The sequence below is a fragment of the Acomys minous genome (genome assembly GCF_964271855.1).
Source record: "Acomys minous genome assembly, chromosome: 9".
Lineage (NCBI taxonomy): Eukaryota > Metazoa > Chordata > Mammalia > Rodentia > Muridae > Acomys > Acomys minous.
The window spans coordinates 119,129,487-119,151,087 of NC_140490.1; the positions used below are offsets into that span (position 1 = coordinate 119,129,487).

The window sequence follows — 21,601 nt, forward strand, 5'->3', positions numbered from 1 at the left end:
CTTGAGCAGTGCTGAAACGCCTGCATTCTCAGTGGGCTGTTGTGAATGGCTGCTTTGTGGGAACCTTAGATCCTGCCATCTGATAACCACCTTCTCAGACACAAGGACATCCTGTGGCTCTGTGTAGTGAAAGGAACCGGTTTCTGGGTGGGACTCATGCCAAGTGCTGTGTCAGCTGCATGGCCCGAGGCACACGCCCTGCTCTAAACTGGGTACAATAATACCTGTGCCATTAAGTGTGGAAAGTAAGTAAGTGGACACAGCAGGCCTAATGGCCGTTCTTTTCCTCTTGTCCAAAGTAGAAACCACAGTCAGGACTCTGTTGTAATATTGCTGGCTTAACTAGTGTGCCAGCCTTTTGGAAAGTAGTGGCTGTTTCTCCTGTTAGTGCACAGGCCTGGAGAGACCCTACAGTGCCCAGCATCTGAATCCTGTTGCTCACGGAGTCCTCATGCAGTGTGGCATGATGGGTAAAGGAGCTTTGGGTACTGGGCACTAGAAGGGGAGGGGTGGTCCCAGCGATCTGCATAGACAGTGCTTTGCATATCAAGTTCTGGCCTTTTTTTCTGTTAACTTGGAACTGTTTTCTTTACCTCCCTCTGCTGGTAGATTAGGAAAACTACCATACATAGGCGATAGCTTTAGAGGTTGTTGAGATGTCTTAGAGTCTGAGTACTTCAAGTAAAACTCTTGCTATGTAACTGTTGCTCTAAGACCTCATCAGTATAATTCTGTAGTAGGGAATGCTAATGAGCAGTGCAAAAAAGTGAATTTTAGGTATTGTATTTAACATGTAATTACTTTTTTGTTTGAAAATTGTGTGACACTTTGTTGGGACAAAGTTTTTCTGGCCTGACCTGGAATTCATTATGTCGACCCAAGTTAGCCTTGAACTTGATGTGGTCTTCTGCTTTGGTTTCCCAAGTGCTGGGATTATAGGCCTGTGCCAACGTACACAGCTAGTGTGATCCAAGTCTCTGTGATAGGACTAGTGGTGACTATGCTGCCTACACAAGCAAGTGTGTCTAAATTCTCAGAAAGACCTTTATGCGTTTGAGTGGGACTTTTCTATTGGGTGACTTTGGTTCAGGTTCAGATGTTTCTTAGAGTAATTGAACTGCATTTTCCTTATTCCTTTAAAGATTCCTTTTAAGCATATTGCTTTTAGGCATACAGAAGTCTGTCACATACATTTTCTTGCCTGTTACAGAAAGATTAAGTTTATGCTTATGTCTTCTGTAGGTTGTTTAGATTCTTCCACATCTACTACTGTAGCACCACCTCCACCCCCTCCCCCTCCCCCTCCTCCCCCTCCACTGGTGATGCAGCCAAGTGTGTCTGCTCTTGATCTGATTAAAGAGCGAAGAGAGCAGCGGCTCAATGCTGGAAAGACTTTGCCTAAGAGCCACCCAAAGAAGCCGGACATGCCGAACATGCTAGAGATCCTTAAAGACATGAGCAGTGTGAAGCTGCGGTCAGTCAAGAGGTGAGCTGTGCACGCTGCTCTTGCTCCTCCCTCCATCTGTCTTGTAGAGCCAGACTCCTAGGGGTCTCAGGAATGTTTATAACACGAGTGCTGAACCACGTCCTTCAAGAAAGGTGTGCAGCTCCAGCAGCCCTCTCCACACAAACAGCCAAGGGCAGCAACGGCTGTGCTCTCAGCAGGCTTCCCAGTCCCAAGTACCATCCGCTTGTATGAACTCCTTTCTTTTGTCCCGCCCCTTTTCCCCAGACAGGGTTTCTCTGTGTAGTTTTGGCTATCCGGGAACTCACTCTGTAAATCAGGCTGGCCTCAAAGATATATGTGCCTCTGCCTCCTGAGTACTGGGATTAAAGGCACGTGTCACCAACGCCAGGCTGTAAATTCATTTCTTTAAAAAAAAAAAAGGTACCTATTTTAGGAAAAAGTTCTGAGTGTGTGTGTGCCCTTTGTTGATCCATCTCACTAGCCCACATGTGGATTCTTGTAAGTGCTTGCTCCTTCAGTTAAGGCGTCCTATGCACCCGCTCCTGGGCACTGGGTACGCGTGGAAGATGCAGTCCCGACTTCCTAAGTGGCCCTTTATCTGACACTAACTTTCTTGTTGAGCTGCAGAGTCCCCTTGCTGCTAGCAGTGGCTAGGTCACCAAGGAACTTGTGTCCAGAGAGAACCTGTGAGGACACCACACGCCAACCTGTCCCTTCTGTTTCTCCTCCTTTCTCACAGGTCAGAGAAAGAGGTAAAGCCTAGGCCAGTGGATACTTCTGACCCGGCTGCCATCATAGCAGAGGCTCTGAAAAAGAAGTTTGCTTATCGGTATGAACACAGTAGCCAGGGTGAAATTGAAATTCCAAAGCCAGAGTCGGAGACCACCTCAGAGCCAGCCCTGGTGAGTACTGGCCGGTTAGGTGCGGCTTCCTACTCAGGCCGCCCAGCTGTGCCCCTGGCAGGAGGGCCTGAGTGGAGGCTGTAGCTGGCTGCGTGGAGAGGGCAGCTCTTGTTTGCTGGAGACAGGGTCTCAAAATCCACACTGGACTTACGCGTGCTATGTACAAGGCTGGCGTAAATCCTGGTGATCCTACTACCTCCACCTCTAGTGCTGGGACTGAAGTAGTTGTGCCCTGTGCCCGGCAAGTGTGACATCTGTATTTCCCACCGTGAAAGTTAGTTTTTTGCGAACTGAAAACCAATAACTTACCAAGAAACCTAAGTTAAAAAAGCATGTTTCTTTCTTTCATGTGAAACCTGAGCTTCACTGCCTAGTGATTTCTAGTGGTAAATTTTCTCTGCAGGGTTTTATTCATTTTTAAATATGAGGTGAAATTCAATCTAGTAAAATTTTCATTATGACAATGTGTAATTGCTTCAATTATTAAAAGGCTTACTGGAAATAAATCAGAACCAGTTTCTCCCTGGGTCACTCTGAGTTTCCCTAGTGGGATCTGACACGGGCTTGGAAGGTGTGTACCGGCCCCTCCGAGCCTGAGCAGCCCACTCCTACACTAGCTCCTTCTGCCCGTTGTCCGCATGAAGGCACCTGCTGACCTAGTCTATGCTTCTTTGTGTATGTGTCTTTTTATTTTTTTTTTCCTCTTTTTCTTTTCTAGTTTGGCCCACATATATTGAAGTCTACAGGGAAAATGAAGGCTTTAATTGAAAATGTTCCAGACTCCTAATGGACAATGAGTTGAGAAAGACTCCTGGTTGGCTTGCAGAGGGGGTTCGGCTAGAAGAACGCACCAGTACTTAGTAAATTCCTGGCTATAGCATTCCTTGGTCTCCTTCTTGCCCTAACTAGAGGAGTGAGAAGTAGTGAAAGCACCAGAAGTTGATTTGGTTCTTATGAAATGGTCAGTTCTAGAGCTCTCTGGAACACACACGCTTTTAATAGGCAGCCAGGGTTCATCTTCTAGCTATTTGGATGTTACTGTACATTTTCAGTTAACACTAATATCTGTGCAAACATTTTATATGTACACACTTGGGTATAGAGCAGTATGTAAAAAGTGTAATGAATTGCGTCAGTGAGGACACTGTTACTTTCTTCATTGAGTGTTCCCTGGTCAACGATGGAACAGCTGGTGTACCCTGTTATTTAGAGCAGTGTTGGAGTTGGGAATGCCTCAAATAGGGCGTACATATGTTCTCACTTTTTTTCCCCTGGAGCTAAGTTTACATAAGCAACAGAAGATGTTTACTGCTGAGTCTCTGTATTCCTTTCTGTTAAAGGGAAGTGAGGACCAGGAAGGCTGCTTAAACCTTATTGCCACTCAATACTGGGAAGCAAATGTACTTCTCAAGTCGTAACAAATCAAATTATCAAATTAAATCATTTCTTAAATAAAAGCAGAATGTATCATCTTTCTTTTCAGTTAATGAGTGGCCTCAAAAAGATGATTTTATTGCTCAGTTAACAATTTTGCTGGGCATGGTAGTGCACACCTTTATTCCCAGCACTATGGAGGTATAAGCAGGTTGATTACTGTAAGTTCAAGGTCAGCCTGCTCTACATACAGCCAAGGCTACACCCAGAGAAACCGTCTCTCAAATAGCCAACCAACCAACCAACCAACCAAAACAACCCCCCCCCCCATTGTCTTTGTTAAGGCTCCTATTGCCATGATGAGATAACAGGACCAAAAACAACGTTGTGTTTAGGAATTCATCATAAAACGCAGTGAGGGCCAGGTCCTGGAGGCAGGAGCTGATGCAGAGGCCATGGAGGGTGATGCTGACTGGCTTACTTAGCCTGCTTTCTTAGAATCCAGGACTACCAGCCCAGGGATGGCACCATCCCCCTATCAGTCACCAAGAGAATGCCTTACAGCCAGGCATGGTGGGGCACGCCTTTAATCCTAGCACTTTGGGAGGCAGAGGCAGGCAGATCTCTGTGAGTTTGAGGCCAGCCTAGTCTATAAAGTGAGTCTAGGTCAGCCAAAGCTACACAGAGAAACTCTGTCTCAAACCAACCAAACCGAACAACAAAAATGCCTTACATCCAGATCTTATGGAGGCATTGGCTCAGTTGTGGTTCATTTCCTTCCAGATGACTAGCTTGTGTCAAGCTGACATGAAACTAGCCAGCACAATACTTCTAGCAGTATCAGCATAATTGAATCTATAATTTTTACATATTGGTTAAAATATCCTTCATAATGAAACATTACAGAATAGGTGAATAAATTCCTTTAAGCTGTTTATCATTGGTCAGCCAATGAATTACATTATGCAGGTAAAACTTAGTTGTTATTGAAAATAGAAAACTGCCTTTATTACCTGGGGCCTGGAAGGACATGTTATAATTTAAAAGTACTTAGTTTTCATGATTGTTGTATTTCTGATGAACTCAACTAATTTGATGTTAGAATCTCTTACCATGAGTAAATATTTGGATTATTTAAGTCTAGAGATATGTAGTTCTTCCCAGGAAAATTAAGAGATGGGAAGTGTAGATAGACATTTTAAGTTATTGAAACTATGTATTCTAAATCTTATCAGAGATTGAGCTATTTTTCATAGCCTTTTTAGTTTAAATTGTGGTATATTGTTGATGTATATTGTTTCCAGATGTTTTATATGGTTTGAAAACAGTCTTTTGAGATTGAAAAAAATTCATCACACTACATATTTTGACCTAAGAAATTTATATCAGTATTGAATTTGGCTCGTATTCCAGTATATGAGTTACTGTTTTAAAATAAAGCAAACTGTGCACATTTACCCCCCTTCTCTTTCCTTTTCTGTGCAGCCCTACTCTGTGCTGCACGTACTGCTTTAGCATAGCTGCTGATGCAGATTTCAAAGAGCTGTGCTCTCTGCCCTTCACTCTTCCCTAGACTGGTTTGAACACAGGAAGGCCACCCAGGAGGCCTCCCACACAACACCCACAGTGCCGTAGGGGCAGCCTTACAGTCAGGGCAGTGGACTTGGAGCCACCGAGACCCGCTCAAAACCAAAGCTTAATCTTTTAGTAGCTCACCTAAGTTAATCAGCTGCAAGGTTGCCAGGCAAAAGGAAACATAGTTTGGTGACAAGCTATTTCAGCATTTCTACCGTAACCTTGGCCAAAAGGCTGGCCGAGCTTATTGGGATTGCTGTGCACCCCCATCCACTACCAGGGCCCGTATCTGCACTCTTTTCCCTCTTTGCACTATTCTGAGCTCCTCTCCTAAGTCTGTTTCTGAGTTCTTCTTGGACACTCTCTAGAAATCCTGTAAGTAGGCCAGCACTTCCCTGTCTTAGTGGTACCCTTGGACAACAAAGGGAAAAACACCACAGTCAAGTAAGGACCCGGTGTCTCAATATACCACTCACCCAAGGAAGCCGTCAGCAGGTTGCTCCAGGACTAGAGCAGTAACTCAGCTGACGTTCTCCAACTCTGTCCTGCAAGTCAGGTGGCCCTTTACAGGTGTCATGGCTTTTGATACTCTTGGGGCAAATAGCCCAAATAGCACTTTTCCTCTCAAGCCAAGTGAGCTCTGGTCACTTCATAATGAAAAGCCATAGTTTAAGGGACAAAGGCCGCTTTCCCTTTTTTTTTTTTTTTTAAGATTTTTTATTATTCAGTGTTGTCTGCTTGTAGGCCAGAAGAGGGCATCAGGTTACGTTATAGTTGCTGGGACTTGAACTCAGGACCTTTGGAAGAGCAGGCGGTGCTCTTAACCACTGAGCCATCTCTCTGGCCCTTAAAGGCCACTTTTCATCACAAGGTTTTTACCTAACAATCTGTCGTCATTGTCCAGTGGCCTTCCCTGTTTATTTACCAGATGCTTTTTATGAAAAGAGTGAAAAATTCATTTCTCAGGCAGTTTTATTTTAGAAACTAGTATCTTAAGGGAAGACCTCGAGTACAGTTGGGAAGTCATTCTGAAATCCTGATGTTGGCAACAGAGCTCAAGAGGCACGTGCAGCACAGAGCAAGGGTCATGCTTCTTCGAGAACCCTGGACGGCAAACCTCAAGACTATGTAGCACTCAGCACCGTAAGGGCGCCCTGAGGAAACGAATCAGCAAGAATGCTCATAGCAGCCACCTGCTTAGCACTTACTATTTGGCTTTTTTTGGTTAATATTTTAGAGATCAGGAAGAGGTCAGAAGATTGGGCACCTTGCTTAATGGCTTAAACACAGGTCTGTCATGCTATGGACACAATACTTCCTAAAACGCACACTACAGTCCTGCTTCCTAAGGAGAAACAGGAACCAAGAGCAAGTGGAAGCTCACAGGATGGCAGGATCCATCCCAGGCACCCTCAAGTTCAGCTGTGTAAAACTGGCCTCCATTGTGACACTCAGACCCTCTGCATAGAGCTCTGGTTACCTGCGTCCACGCTAACAGATTCCGATTCTTAAGATGCTTCTTAGGTGGAAAGCCAGGTTTGCTGTTACTGCTCACCTTATGTATGGACCCCCAAGCCTTGTGCACGGCAGACGAGCTCCAGCACCGAGCTGTAGCCTACACCCAGGGATGCTCAGCACACAAGGCCCCGGGGCAGAGGAGCTATGCCCAAGTAAAGCAAACCCACGATGGCATCGTGTTGTGCTAAGAGAAGGACACGAGAGGATGAGCTGGAGGCTGAAGTGTGCAGAGCGGGAAGGAAGCCTCCCCTGGAGACCCGCAGACGCGCTTCCAGCCAGCCAGCTGCCCTGTGTTACACAGCACCTGAAGTAAACCGACAGGTAGGCTTGATGTTTCCTTCAAAACTTTATAATTTTTAGAAATTTTAGATAAGAATAAAAAAACCGATACTATTACAGTTTCCTGAAATTTTTTACAAGACATGTCCAAACAATGAAGAAATACTTCAAATTTGTTTTGCGCACTTGTGCGCGCACACGTATACACAGCTTAAAGACAAGCACAAGATGGAATGTGTAACAGAGACTATTGAATCAACTGAAAGCCACAAACGACCAAGTCAACAGGTTTCAATTTTAAGTTAATAGCCAACAAGAAGCTAAATACTGAAAATAATGGTGTTTCACTTTCCCCTTCCATACTACTAGACTTGAAAGATGGATTCTAGGATTAAAAACCATAGACATAAAAGTTTAAAATGTAATTGATAAAGTTAGTGTCTTACTTATAATCAAATTTGAATGCTAAGCGACTTCGGCATTAAGAGATAATGATTAGTTCCATTTTAAGCCAGTCTTTCAAACAATACCCCAGCATTGCCCTTCCTATACAATTCTGAAAACTACAAGCACTTAGCACACATTTTTCTTTCACTAAGACAATTTGAACAGAGACCAACTTGTAATTTAACAACCAGTGCCATGTTCTGCATACAACAGGAACTAAACATTTACTATACGACTTCAACATTGAACCACTTCCGGGAAATTTCTTATCGATAATCTGATAGCTAAAGGGCACATAGCAATTCCACAGTAATTTGTTTGCTGACAGTCCAAATAACATCCACCGTACACAGTGCACACTGAAGACCATGAGACCTTTTATGTTCCTGTTAGCTCATCCCCATGTTGCCTCGAACTGGTGGTTACTCCTGAAGACCGTGTGCCATGAAGGCTTTTTTATAGGGGACGCCTGCAGACCAAACCTCACATGTAAGTTATGTGTCAAATACACAGCGAAGGTGTAGTTTTCACATTTCTTTAAAAGCAGTATGAGTCACCTTAGTTACTGGTCTCAATCAGTAACTATTGACTAAGACATAAGCTTGTGACAATTTTAAGTCTTAAAGGAAACAAACATCAAGAAAACATTGTAGAGAAGACCATTTTCAGAGCTTTGAAAGCATTGCTAGCACCTCTAACCTATACCTTAGGTACAGGATATTTTTTCCAGGTTTGTAAAAGACAAACAAACAAACAAACAAAAACAAACAAAAAAACCCCCACCACCCATAATTTAATTTTTTTTATACAAAGAGGCTCATTACAAACCATTATGTTTAGAGTACAGTGTTAATGAGGACACAGATTTGTTGTTAAGGTAGGACTTGTTAAATTTTTTTTCTCACCTCTAAAGCAGAGACTCTCTCACCGCCCCCCCTGCCCCTCCCCCCCACCTTCAAGGCTGGGCCCAGACTCCCAAATGGGAGTCACTTCTTTGAAGTGTCCAATTTATCTTGAATGCCATGGATTTTGCACTACTCTGTATTTATTTGCTTACTTAAAAATAAAATGTGACCTATATGTTTCCTCATTCTTCTAAAGAAAGAAATTGTTCAAGGAAACAGGTCAAAGAAACGGGGGCTACTGGTAACCCCCACATAGCTGTAAGAAAACAAACTGATGGTTTAGGAGCGCCACCAAGGTGTCCCCTTGAGTACTTGAACCAGGAAAGCCAAACTACGAGTTACTAAACTTGAAGACAGGTGTAACCAGGGCAAAAGGAGACAACCACAGGACCAAGGGCAGCCGCCTACGCAAGCTCGGCAGGAAAAAGGCCTGAAAGAAGGAAGAGCTCTAACGGAGTTGCCAATCAAGCCAATGTGGAGAAGCAGCTAGTGGCAGGGGACGCTAGCATCCGGGGAGGAAGGTGCCCAATCCACAGCTATGTATCAGCAGGCATCCCCACAGGGAGGTGGATGCTTGAGGAGACTTGCCTCCCTTGTCAGAATCCTGGCTCCTAATTTGGCTTCTCAAGGAGATTTGCCTAAAGAGAGAGAATGATTGGTAGTTACATTTCTCATTGCAAATTAAAATACCAAGATTGTTCTTCACGGTATCAGTTACTATGAACTTGTTTAAGGTGACATAAGCTTGCAGGACTTTTCATCAGACCCTGGACAAGTCAAATATGCCTACATGCAGCCACTTTAGGAGTGGACAGTTGGCTTTTTTCAGGTAACGACTACTGTCCTATAGCGGCTAATGGGAGAGCCAAATGTTGAGCATGGACCACTTGAAATGAGGCTAGTCTAAACAGTGATGTGCTTTAAGTTTAACACACTCACTGGATTTGAAAGACTTAGCATCCCACTTCAAAAATAGGGGGGTGAGGAAGCATCTTTAAAAATTATTATATGCTAAATAAAATAAAGTGTCTTGGATAATTACAATTACTGACGTTCCATGTTTTGTAAAAAATAGGAAACCACTTGTATTTTCTTCTATAAAGTAATGGCAAATGTGTCTGACCTTAAAATTTAAACTGTGTCCCTTCTAATGAATTAGGCCTGGGTGGGTAGAAAGGCCACTCTTAACTGGCACTGTTCAAATGGTGGCACACACCTTTATTCCCAGTACCAGAAGCAGGGAGATCTCTGAGTTCAGGGGAGCCTATCTACACTGTTACCAGGCTACCTGAGACTAGGGAGACCCTGTCTCAAGAAAGAATTAAGTGGCTATTTCTTACATTGCTTTAAAAAGGCTTTTAAGACAAACACAACTGGTACTTTTAGCCCTTTCAAAGGTGTGATTTCTTAGGCAGTTCCCAACTGTGGAACAAAATAATAGGAAGTCAAGTACCATCCACACCAGGCAAGGTGGAGCAAAGTGAAGCAGACTGTGCCACACTTGAGGGTGCAGAAGTCAGGCTCACATGAGCCTAGAGGTCAGGGTCTGCACACAGCTTACACTGCAAAATTCCCGTGAGTGAATGAAAGAGCCAACAGCTGCATGCCTAGTATTGAGCATGTGATTCCAAAGGATTGAGAGATGAGGTAAAATGCAATGATAAAAAAACGAGAAAAGACCAGTTTTTATTCATTAAAAGTTAACAGCAACAGGCACGTGTTTAGATGGGTATGGCAAAGCCTTTTACACATGGCTTTACACTCAAGCGTTCTCCCAAGATGGCTGTTGCAACAAACTGTAAACATAATTAATAAACAGTCTTTTACAGTAACAAGGGAAATACAAATTAACTAAAAGAAAGCACCATTTCTCTTAAACTAGATTACAGTTGTGCTTGCTATACATAAAACCATTGAAAACAAATTACAAAAGTGGAATGTTTTAAGTCTAAAATTAGTCCTTAGATTTTATCCTAGAAAACATCTATTCACATCAAAAGGCCCACCAAAAGGCAACATTTCATCGAAGGGAGGGACGAGAAAACAACGCACTTTTCAAATCAGAACGAGAAGTTTGGTCACTTAGCTTTGTGCATAGTTTAAGGCATCTGGAGCAATCTTACAGCTTCACCTACCTTCCCCTCCCCCAGTGTGGCTGCTCACTATGTCACATTCTAAAACAATAAATAAAAGCTTACATTTCCAATCCTTTTCCACATGGACAGACAGAACATGCACAGCCATACATGCACAAACATGCACGCAAACACACATCCGTATAGTCACACACAACATACCTCTCACGCACTGCAGCGAAAGGGACGTCAGTACCCTTGATCTGAAGGACACACTTCCCTCTCCCGCGCTATTTCAGATTGGCAAATACCCTGAGCTGACTGTGGTGTGTTAGACATTCCACCTTTTTCTTGCATGTGCAGGTCAAGTGTACAGTAGTGAAAACAACATGCAGTGTCTTCACTGCAGAGTCAGACACAGCTAGGACACTGGTGTTCCTGCCCTTCCACCCCAAGTTAAAACTGAAAGTTTTTGTTTTTTTTTTAAAAAATCTGCATTGCCAAACAGCACTGGAGTGAAAAGCTTGGTGGTGCCGTGATTAATGCTCAGTCTCCAGCGCACAGGACAAAACAGCAAACAGGAGGCTTTGATGACATCCAGAGAAGAAAAAGGCAAACCCCGGGAAGAGCTCCAGTCTCCAGCTCAGCTGTGAACGGCCCATGGGTCCTTCACCATCACGCTCCAAGGCAATTGAGAACCAATATTTCAGAGTTGATTTGTAAACATTGAGTCTTGCCAGAGGCAGCAGAGGCTGGGCACTTCACATTTCCGTGTTCTCAGAGACGATGTAGTGGAGGGACAGACGCACTGTGGTACTGGACTGGTTGGACCAAGATTGCTGCTGAGATTCAAGTTTCAGCACTTGAAGGACACACACTTTGAAAGCACACGGCACACCTACAGCCACCTTCCTTTGTTAATCCTTTCTAGTGCTTCTGCTGGGCTTTGCATACTCAGGGCTTCACACAGAAGTCAGTGTCTGCAGTGCATATTGCTTGTATATTCAGGTCTTATCATGAAAAACCAGGCATAAACGACCCAACAGAAGAAACCTTGATAAATAATGCTGGCCCCACGTCCTCAGAAACCTCAGCAGTCAAGAGTCAGCTCTTCGCCTCCGTCAAGACCCATTTCACATTTCCAGTCTTGCAGGAGGGAGTCTGACCCACTGGTTCAGGGCTATGACAGCCGATTTTCCTGAGTTAGTAACTGTGAGTTCAACTCAAATGCAGCACTGGCGTCCTCGCTGCGGGGCTGTTGCCGTTGCAGTCCCTTCCAGCTGGCTTTATTCAGCCCCACGTGTCCGAGCATTGTCTGTGACAACCTTGTGTCTGAAAACCTGGCCCACTCTGTAAACAGAGGCTCCACGAGGTAAGTCATGAAACCTTGAGAAACAAAGGGGAAAAGCCATTAATATGTCTTGAATTGACCTTTAGAACAGAGTGTTAGTGATCTTCGGTTCCAGTTTTTAAAATGTCCGAGGGCGCGTGTATACCTTATTTGCAAATCTGGGTTTCTTAAGTACCCAGCAGTGCTCACACTGGCCAGCGCCGGCCAGGCTTTCCTACTTCTATCAGCAGAACAACCCATCCTACTTAAGCTAGCACTGGGGGTGGGGGTGGGGATGGGGCCAGTGGGGGTGAGGGTGGGGGTGGGGATGGGGCGGGGGCAGGAGTGGTGCTGTGTCAACTTTAAGGGCACTAGCACAGAGCGACACTCTCAGTGAGACAGCTGCTGGCCAGAGGGCCTCACCTCCGCAGGGACGGACTATCTCACCTGGAGTGGCTAGGTGACCCAGGATCTGCAATGTCAAAACTGCTGAGAAGAAATGGTCTAAAAATAACGAGGAGTTAAGTTTTAAAAAATATTAAAGTGAGGACAGCACAGCACACATGTGGAGGTCAGAGGACAAGCTCCTTCCACCACGGGGTCCCAAGGTCCAACTTGGATTTCCAGGCTTGGTCTCTGCATTTACCCAGTGGGCCATCTCATACCCTACCATAGACACCGGTGACCCTGAACTCCCTCCTCCACTCTGAAAGCGGTGAGATTGCAGGCGTGTATTGTCATGCTCGGTTAAAAATCACCCATGTGTGCTTGAGTGTCCTCAGAGGCAGAGGCCAGAAGAGGGTGTCAGAGTCCCTAGACCCACAGTTACGTACAATCTTACCTGATGTGGATTCTGCGAACAAAGCTCAGAAGTCACTGAGCCAGCCATCTCTCCCCAGCACAAACTGCAACATTTTAAAGTCACTTGAAAGGTCTTTCTTTAAACTACAGAGTAACTTCCTTAGGCCCAGAGCCATTGAGGGAGCTCCATGTCCTCCCCACTCACCTGCCCTTCAGTGCCCTTTCGCCTACATGTCACCTAGACGCTGAACTTGAGTAGCTCTCTTTGAGAATCAAGACAGCACACCTATTAGCTAAATCTTAACCTGACCAAGAGAAAAACACCCCTCAGACTTTGGCCACAGGAGCCAGCACTGATTTCAACAGGCTCAGCCCTGTGCATGCTGTGCCCATCGTCCGCATCTCTGATGCATACTCTGTAGTCTCTCAGGAGGATGCTCTGTAACCCAACAGAGGTGTCACCGTGCTGCCGCTGCGTTCCCTCCACTGCTTAAGCCTGTGCTGGGCCTGAGCTTCTAGAAACTACCTTCCTGATGTTTGTCAACACACTTCGCTACGTTCAGTCTAAATTCTAAGGCCCTTCCCACCCCAGATGCTAAAAATGCATCCAACTGCCACCTCGAGCTTCATCCTGCCATCTGTCTCTACTTCAGCCTCAGGCGGTCCTTCCCGTGGGCTTCTGGAAGCGGAGGTACCACACGCCCCCGTGCTGGCCAGGACACAGCTCCCTCCACTCTTCCACTGTGCACCCCACACCTCTAGGCACAGTGCTGGCAGGCTGTGGGAACGACGTGACACATGCACACTCTGGAAGCCTGGGGAGGGTGGACGGTGGCTTGTACCTAAGTGACATTTGAGCCTTCAAGGAAAGAGTCCATGAGGCAGGCAGGAGGGGCTGGCAGAGCGGAGAGCGGGCATATGCTGTGACAAGGCTTAGGGTTTCCTCCACTGTCCTGCAGCCTGGAATCAGCATAAGCCGAATACTTTGTTTTGAATGGTTTTCTAGTCTAGTCTTAAGAAAATCAAAGTAAGTGGCATTTAAAAAAAAAACAGATGCAATTAAATGTGCATAGTTACCAATTTGGATGTTGGCAATAGACTCAGTATGACGGTCACAAAGTGGACTCACACCCAAATGGTACTTTTTTTCTATATCTCCTATAAATTAAAAAGAGAGAGAGAAATGTTAAACTGGTAACATCTTCTGGTTAAATATATAATGAATACTTTTATTGTGTCTGTAAATTTACTGGAAGAGCATTACACAGTCCTCATGAGAGGAGTAAACTTCAAGTTAGTGACACACATAAAGCTTGCCAAACTTATAGCACTAGTTAAAGTAGACAAATAGAATCCCCCCCCCCCTTTTTTTTTTACTAGGTGTTCCTTCCAAGACTAACCCTGTCACTCTTTCAAACTCTCCCCATGTGCTCACATGGTCCTGGTCTCTACACAGGTGAAAGGGTGGAGTCAGTTCAGAGCGATCTTCCTGCGGTGACGCTTCTATCCTACTTTCTAAGCAGTCATAAATACACAGGGTCACTCAGTTTCAAACTACGTTCCATGTACTGGATAGGCACACATGAACTATGAATGGTTAAAAATATAACGCATGTACTGTGAGGCTCGTATGAGTGGCTGGGCTGGGCTCTATTCATGTGGAACTATCACCTGCCTTGGTGGAAGAACTCCTCCGTTACTTTTTCACTCCACTGCTTGCTTAATTCCCAGTTCCGACATGGGTTACAAATATCAGCACATTTCAAGGCCATCTAGCAAACAAAACATTGAAACCGTGTTAAGAGAAGACCTCAGTTGCCCTAGTTTTACATAGACGCAAACAACAGGGGAGAACACTGAAAAGAGGAAGGACCAGGGCTCGTAGCTCAGGGGCGGGACATATATTTAGTGTGCATGGGATCCAGAGCCAAACACAATGAAAAAGGCAGCACAGAAGAGTAAAGTCCTCTGAGAGGACAGTCCCTGCTACCTTAACTTTATGCTGCTACCGACCGACAGAGTATTTGTGCCTGTAAACTAGATGACCAGTGGGAATCCCAAGGAGACACAAGGACTGCATCGGTCCTAAAATACAAAACCCAGAGAGACTGTCTACTCCCTGCCTCCCTTTCATGTGAGAATTCATCAGAATAAACAGTCACTGCTGAGTGGGTGCCCTTCTCTGCTCCTCATCGGAGGTCTTGAGTATGAAAAGTACCAAACACTTTTCCAGTATTCTCCTGGAAGGGGCCGTGCTGGCTGAGGGACTTTTCTTTCCGCCCGTTACCCTGAAAAAAAATATGTGCTACAGCACTTGATTTTTTTCTCTACCTGTCATATGATTTACCCTGCACACAATCTTTGCAGCTTGACTTTACCTGCAGTACCAAATGCCTATGTCTGCCATCGTCAAGGTGTAGGTCACCTCTGTCCAGGTGTGATCTGAACAGTGACAGGTACTCGTTCTGCCGACTGATGTCCGTGGCTAGTATCAAGGCGCCTATCTGAGTCTCCATCTTCTGCCTGAAATTAGGGACATAGTAAAGAAGACATTTAGGACTTTCAGTTTATTTCCTCTCTTAAACATGTATTTAGAAAGCTTTACAAAACCCTAAGATACTCTGCAAGTTGCTTTAAATTTAATATATAAGAAAGTATTGTGAGCAGGGCGTGGTGGCTTACTCTGATCCCAGCATTCGGGGAGGCAGAGGCAGGCAGATCTCTTTGAGTTTGAGCCTGCCTGGTGTACAAAACAAATCTAGGACAACCAGAGCCACACAGAGAAACTTTGTCTTGAAAAATCAAGAAGTATTGTGAAGAATGCATTTAAAAACTATTAAAATAATCAAAAGTAAAACTAAGAGTTTTCAGGGAAATACCACTAAGTGAGGATTTCAAAGGAAGTGTCTTTATTCTGTCAGCCAAAATGGAACAGTCAATGTATAACACTGTTATGCTGTTTAAGGATTTTCTAGTTTTCTTTGAAATTCCTGTATGTACAGCAAACAACTTTGTCTTATCTTTTGGTACCTAGGACCTAAAGGTCAGATGATTCAGGCAGAGAAATTACTAGACCGTTCAATTGTCCACTGAGACATTTTTAAAAAGATGCCCAATGAAATGTTAATAAAATTCTACTCAGCAGTTTAGTCAAGGGGCCAGAGAAGGTTCGGTAGAGCACAGGGTCTTCTTCCTGAGGACCTGGTGGGCTCCCCACTCACAGTGCAGCCCACCCTCACAGCAGCACCAGCTTCCGGGAGTCCCTCACTCTATCCCGGCTCTGGGACACCAGGCACACACGTGCTGCATGATATATGTTGGAAAAATACCCAAGCACATAAAAAAATTAAAAGCCAGTTATCTGTATAAGAATATCCAAATTAGGCTGGGCGTGGTGGCGCACACCTTTAGTCCCAGCACTCAGGAAGCAGAGGCAGGTGGATCGCTGTGAGTTCAAGGCCAGCCTGGTTCACAAAGTGAGTCAAGGACAGCCAAAGCTAACACAGAGAAACCCTGTCTCGAAAAACCAAAAAACAAACAAACAAAAAGAATATCCAAATTATCTGGAGGGGAAACGTACTATGTTAATACATACAGCAGATCTACCATATCATCTTAAAAGCTTCCTCAGGTAAGATTAAAAAGTCTATGCATAACAGGGCCACAGTAAGCTTATCTTTGTGTTATCCACAACAAAGACCTGGCAACGGGGGTCAGTGAGATGGCGCACGGGAAAAGCGCTTGCCTCCCAAGCCTGAGACCTGAGACCACCCTCGGGACCGGAGGAAGAGACAAATGAGAAATGAAGGCAATCCAGAGACGTGTGCGTGCGCACACACACACACACACACACACTTTTAACACTTAGGAAAACCAGCTTAGTAGGTTAAAACAAACACAATACTGGATATTTCACACCAAGTGAAAGAAGGTATGTAAGACAACACTGCCAGGGTGTGAGTTGTTTTTCCAATACTGTCATGTTTGATGTGTTTATGTTAGTTGTTTTTTTTTTAATTATTTATCTTTTTATTTAATTAGGCCACCAAAATGGCCTGGTTAGTATTTAACTATTTTTTAAAGCTATTTTCTGTTGTTCTTTTTATTATTTTGCCTGAGAGCTCCAAAGCTGTATCTGTGAGGGCACGGCACTATTACACTTGCTTTATTGGCTTTGCCATCGTTGAGGCTGAACAGGTCTTGTTATGCAGGATCGTTTTCTGTACAATCTTTCAGGTATAGATCTGAAACCTTTATCAGCAATGTATGAAAAGTTAAAAACAACCACTGAGCCACTATGTGTGAAGTGAGTTTTATAGTACTTAAAAAGATAGAATATCTTTCATAAAGAAAAACAGCCAATGAAATAAAAGTACACAATTGCTTAGGAATTTTGATATGCCTTTCTTTGGATTTTCAGTGGCTGAGTGTTTGGCTCACATTTATGTATGTGCACCATGCCTGTGGACGGGTGTGAGCCACCACGTGGGAGCTGGGGACTGAACCCAGGTCCTCTCTAAAAGAAGAAAATGCTTTTAGCTGCTGAGCCCTTTCTCCAGCCCCATAATTTTGATAATTTTTAAAAGATACATTCAGTTTAACAAAACTGGAAACTATGGAACACGTGACTTTATACAGCTTAATTACAAACTTTAATTTTGTAGACAATACATTTTTGTCTTAATCCAACTTACCTGCTTTCCAGTGGCAAATGTGAGAACAACCCGGACTCTCTCAGCAGGCCCACTGCAGATCTCCAGTGGTGGTTCTCCAGGACTGAGGTATTCTATAAAAAGGGTTTCTTTGTTACCTAATAGTCATTTCTGAACATAAAGAACCATTCGTCAGTCATATTAACTTTGTTAAGCATTAAAATTCATTGGCAATTTAATTACACTACTTCTGTTTCCTCAAAACAGTAAACAGTGGAGATACCAAATATTAAATTATTATTAATTAATGTGTGGGCTTATTTGTGGGTGGGTGAGTACATCTATGGTGTGAGCAGCATACACACATGCGTGTATGTAGAGGCCAGTGGTCAACCTTGGATGTGGGTCCTCAGGAGGCATCTGCTTTGAGAGAGGGTCTCTCACTGGTTGGGCCTCATGATTAGGTGAGGCTGGTCAGCTAGTGAGCTCAGGGGATCCTCGTCTTAATCCTCAGTATTGGTTTTAAGGACATATTAAAAAAAAAAAACAACCCACAAAACCAAATTCATTCCCAGTGAAGCTGTACTAACCTTGTATAAGGCTGCCAAATAATGGTTGGTTTTAATAAGGAACGGCTGATTAACACCTGGGTGGTCCAGATCATGAGTGGCAGCTGCAATTAAGCTCAGCAAGACATCCCAAGGAGTTACAGAATTGGCAAGCTGAAGTGTAACAAAAGGACAATCACAAACACATCTGCAACATACTCTCCACCCTAGTGGCCGGTGGGAGAAAGGGAGGGAGGATCTGCTGCCCTGCCGGCTGACTGCTCAGCTAGACTGCGCCTTCCTGGGCTGTCCAGCCAGCGCCTGCTGGGTGGTGGTCAGGGGACAGTGCTGCTGCCTGAGTTACAGGGCTTACCTGATACGGCTTTACTTTCACTATACAAGTAAAAACAGCTAAGGTAGGAAAGACTGTTCCTCAGAAACAAAGACACTAAAAGGACACAGGGGTCGGTGTGTTTTCATTATACCGATGGATGGCCACATTCAGGACCCTGTTCATAATGCAGTCATGCCAGGAAAGAAACTGAGCAATGTAATTTTACTCAGTACTTGTCACCAAATGTAAACAGCAGAATAACCACAATCAAAGTTTATGGTTAGCTGACTAAAATGTTCAGCAATAAAAAACGGCCACCTTGAGTCTACCACAAGCTTTCATGAGGCACCTTCTGGAAAATTTGTACACACTCACATCCTTGCTCTCCCCTTCAGGCCTGGCCCTGGCAAAGGACGCATCTGTGTCCCAGCTCTTTACAAGTCCTGGCCTCATCTGATGGGGTCTTTATTTAGGTTTACTTTAAAATAATGTGTTTCTTGAACCTTACAACCATGTAAGCTATCCAGGAAACTTTCTAAGCATAAGTTATTGACAATGCTAACAAGTACAAAAGTTTCAGAGATAAGAAATATATCTAGATTCAAATTTGGCTATTTCCTTTCCATGCCAGAATAAATATTTTTCTACCTCATGTGTTAAAATTTATCCTAGTCACACGTCACTGAGTACTTAGATCTAAGGAGCTACAAAGTGTCTTTAAAAGGGATGAAACACATGTCATGTTATGTGTATGAAGGCCAGAGAAACACGTGCAGAAGTTGTTTTTCCCTTCTGCTGTCTGGAGACTGGTTTGTGATGCAGCACTTTTACCCACTGAGCATCTCACCAGCCCTGTTAGGTATCTTCAGGTAAAGAATATATATGGTTACACAAGTTGGTATGCGGAGGAGGCCCGTAAAAAACTTAGTGTGCAAATAAGTTTCTCTTCAGAATATGCAAAATGTTTAAAACAAACTTTAAAAGTATACTTTAAAAAATGTATTTATTTTATGTATATGAGTGCTCTGTTTGCATGTACACCTGCAGGCCAGAAGATGGCATCAGATCCCAGTACAGATGGTTGTGAGCCACCATGTGGTTACTGGGAATTGAACTCAGGACTTCTAGAAGAGCAGACAGTGCTCTTAACCACTGAGCCATCTCTCCAGGCTTTAGTATAATATTTGTATTAATTTTTTGAGACTCTCATAGCTGTATACAATGTGTGTTGATCACCTTCATCCACAATTCCTGCCCTTACCTCCTCCCAGATAGATTTCTCACTTCTCCTACAAACTTCTCTTTAAAAAAAAGAAAAAAAAAAATCCACCAAAGTCCAATTTGTGTTGCTCTCTGCCATCCACTGCAGTATATACGCCACCTACCAGTGCCTAGACCCTCGGAGGAACTGGGTTCCCTGCCCCAAGAGCCATGCCCTGCCAGCAGCTCTGGTGCTAGGGAGAGCTATCTGCCAACGCCACGCCAGACCAGTGACTGCACGTTTTGTAGGTGCTGTGGAGGAGCCATGGCTGCCCTGAGCTGAGGAGTGGAGCAGTCCTGTCACATCCACTAGACATTTTTGCCCAGCCCTGTCTGACCTTTGGCTCCTAAGTCTTTCTGTCCCTCCCACTCCTTTCTCAGTGGTCCCTGAGTCTTGCACAGAGGGACAGGTACAAATGTCCTACTTATGTTTGAGTAGGCCACGGCACTTCTCTGCACTGTGAGCAGCTGTGAACCACATGTCAGTCTCACGTGTAGCCCAGGCTGGTCTTGAACTCACCATGTACCTAACGATGAACTTCTGACCCTCCTCCCTCCCCCTTCAGAATGTTAGCAATATACATGTGCACCATCATGCCAGGGTATAAGGTGCTTAAGACTGAACCAGGGCTTTTCCCCACACTAAACAACCTTTCTATCAACTGACCAAGGGCCTGAACCTTAAAAGCAAACTTTTAAAAGCACTACTTACTAATAAAAATGAGCAGAAGGTAGACTGTAAATCAAGTCATCTCTCCTGTGACACCAAGTGAGTGAACACAGGAGCATATACCTAACGAACACCTAATTTATGAACAGGCATGGGGTTATAAATGTAATGACATGTCTCTTCTTAAGCAACATGATAAAGTACTCCATTCTAATGAGGAGAGTAGGGTTGTAAGATAACAGGTAAGTACCTTCCTGGAAGAAAATGGTAACTCAGATTTACTGCAAAATTAAAACGTGACTACACATATTACACTTTACAACCTCAGCTAAAAAAATGAAACACAAAAAGAAGCAAGAGAATTTTAAAAAATTCTGTGGGAGGGTTGAAGACAGCCTGGTGGTAAGAGCACTTGTCTCAAGCCTGAACTTGAGTTCAATCCCTAGAAACATGCAGGAGGAAACCCTGATTCCTGAAAGTTTTCCTTTCACTCAAACTGGCATGTTCTTGTGCCGCCCCCACCCCCACCCCAATGCACAAAAATAATGATGTCTCTGTGGAAAATATAAAAGCAAAATACATATTTAAAGTAGAAAAGTGATTAAAATGTAACATTTCTTCTTAAAACTTTTACTAGAAATAGAACTTTAAAACAAATATAAGCAATTCAATGATATTAACACTATTTAGTGTGTGTGTACAATGCATGCGCATATTTGCGTCTGTGAATGTGTGTGTGAACGCGTGTGTGAACTTGCTGCGGCATGCTGTGGAAGTCTGAGGACAGCTTTGTGTGTGGGTCTCGCTCACCTCGCTTCCTTTGACCCTTGGGTTTCTGCTGTGTCTCCCACAGCACGTGGCAGGACAGCTGCGTGCTAGGCTGCAGGGCCTTTCCTGCTCCCTCCTGGGAGGCAGTGCTGCGACAAGGCACTCTGGGGCACACCTCACTCCTATAGCTCCTAGGGACTGAACCCAGGCCGTCACGCTTGTTCTGTCCAGTGAACTCCCTCTCCCAGCTCTCCTACTTCGTCTCCACTACCACTGCTGAAACAAGCCACTTGAACAGGAGAGTCTATTGCATCTACACTTCCAGGTTCCAACACACCATCAATGGAAGCTACAGCAGGAACTCAGGGTAGGAGCTTCAAGTGGGGGTGGGGGTGGGGAGATGCTGCCTCCTGGTTTGCTCAGCTACTTTTCTAATACAGCTCTGGCCCACCAGCCTACGGATGGCTGAATCCTCCTACATCAATTAGTAATTAAATGCATCACACACATGGCCCCAGGCCAACCCGATTTTGGACAATTTTCAGTTGAGGTTCACTCAATCCGGGTGACAGCTAAAGCTAACTAGGACTGCAGCCCTTAACTTTTCAGAGTGTGTGCGTTGTAGCCCTTGAACTTTCTATCCTTTTGATCCAGCCTTCCAAGTACCTACAGGCATGAACCACCGCTATCTAGAA

At 44.3% G+C, this 21,601-nt stretch overlaps 2 protein-coding genes across 7 annotated transcripts in view; one reads left to right on the forward strand and one right to left on the reverse strand.

The window, feature by feature from the left end:
• The window catches only part of MTFR1 (mitochondrial fission regulator 1), a 34,572-nt gene extending 29,371 nt beyond the window's left edge, over positions 1-5,201 (forward strand). For both annotated transcript variants that reach the window (XM_084797275.1, XM_084797274.1), the window contains exons 6-8: positions 1,243-1,486; positions 2,208-2,370; positions 3,089-5,201. In XM_084797275.1, coding sequence (XP_084653401.1) covers positions 1,243-1,486; positions 2,208-2,370; positions 3,089-3,157 — 476 coding nt within the window. In that variant the 3' untranslated portion in view covers positions 3,158-5,201. The remainder of the gene's footprint in view (positions 1-1,242; positions 1,487-2,207; positions 2,371-3,088) is intronic.
• A 4,920-nt stretch (positions 5,202-10,121) lies between these two features.
• The window catches only part of PDE7A (phosphodiesterase 7A), an 84,375-nt gene continuing 72,895 nt past the window's right edge, over positions 10,122-21,601 (reverse strand). For 3 of the 5 annotated variants that reach the window (XM_084797269.1, XM_084797273.1, XM_084797271.1), the window contains exons 8-14: positions 17,917-18,048; positions 17,369-17,460; positions 15,053-15,197; positions 14,350-14,446; positions 13,752-13,832; positions 12,321-12,377; positions 10,122-11,929 (exon numbers count right to left, since the gene is read on the reverse strand). In XM_084797269.1, coding sequence (XP_084653395.1) covers positions 11,724-11,929; positions 12,321-12,377; positions 13,752-13,832; positions 14,350-14,446; positions 15,053-15,197; positions 17,369-17,460; positions 17,917-18,048 — 810 coding nt within the window. In that variant the 3' untranslated portion in view covers positions 10,122-11,723. The remainder of the gene's footprint in view (positions 11,930-12,320; positions 12,378-13,751; positions 13,833-14,349; positions 14,447-15,052; positions 15,198-17,368; positions 17,461-17,916; positions 18,049-21,601) is intronic. The other 2 variants (XM_084797270.1, XM_084797272.1) reach the window with 1 other exon arrangement.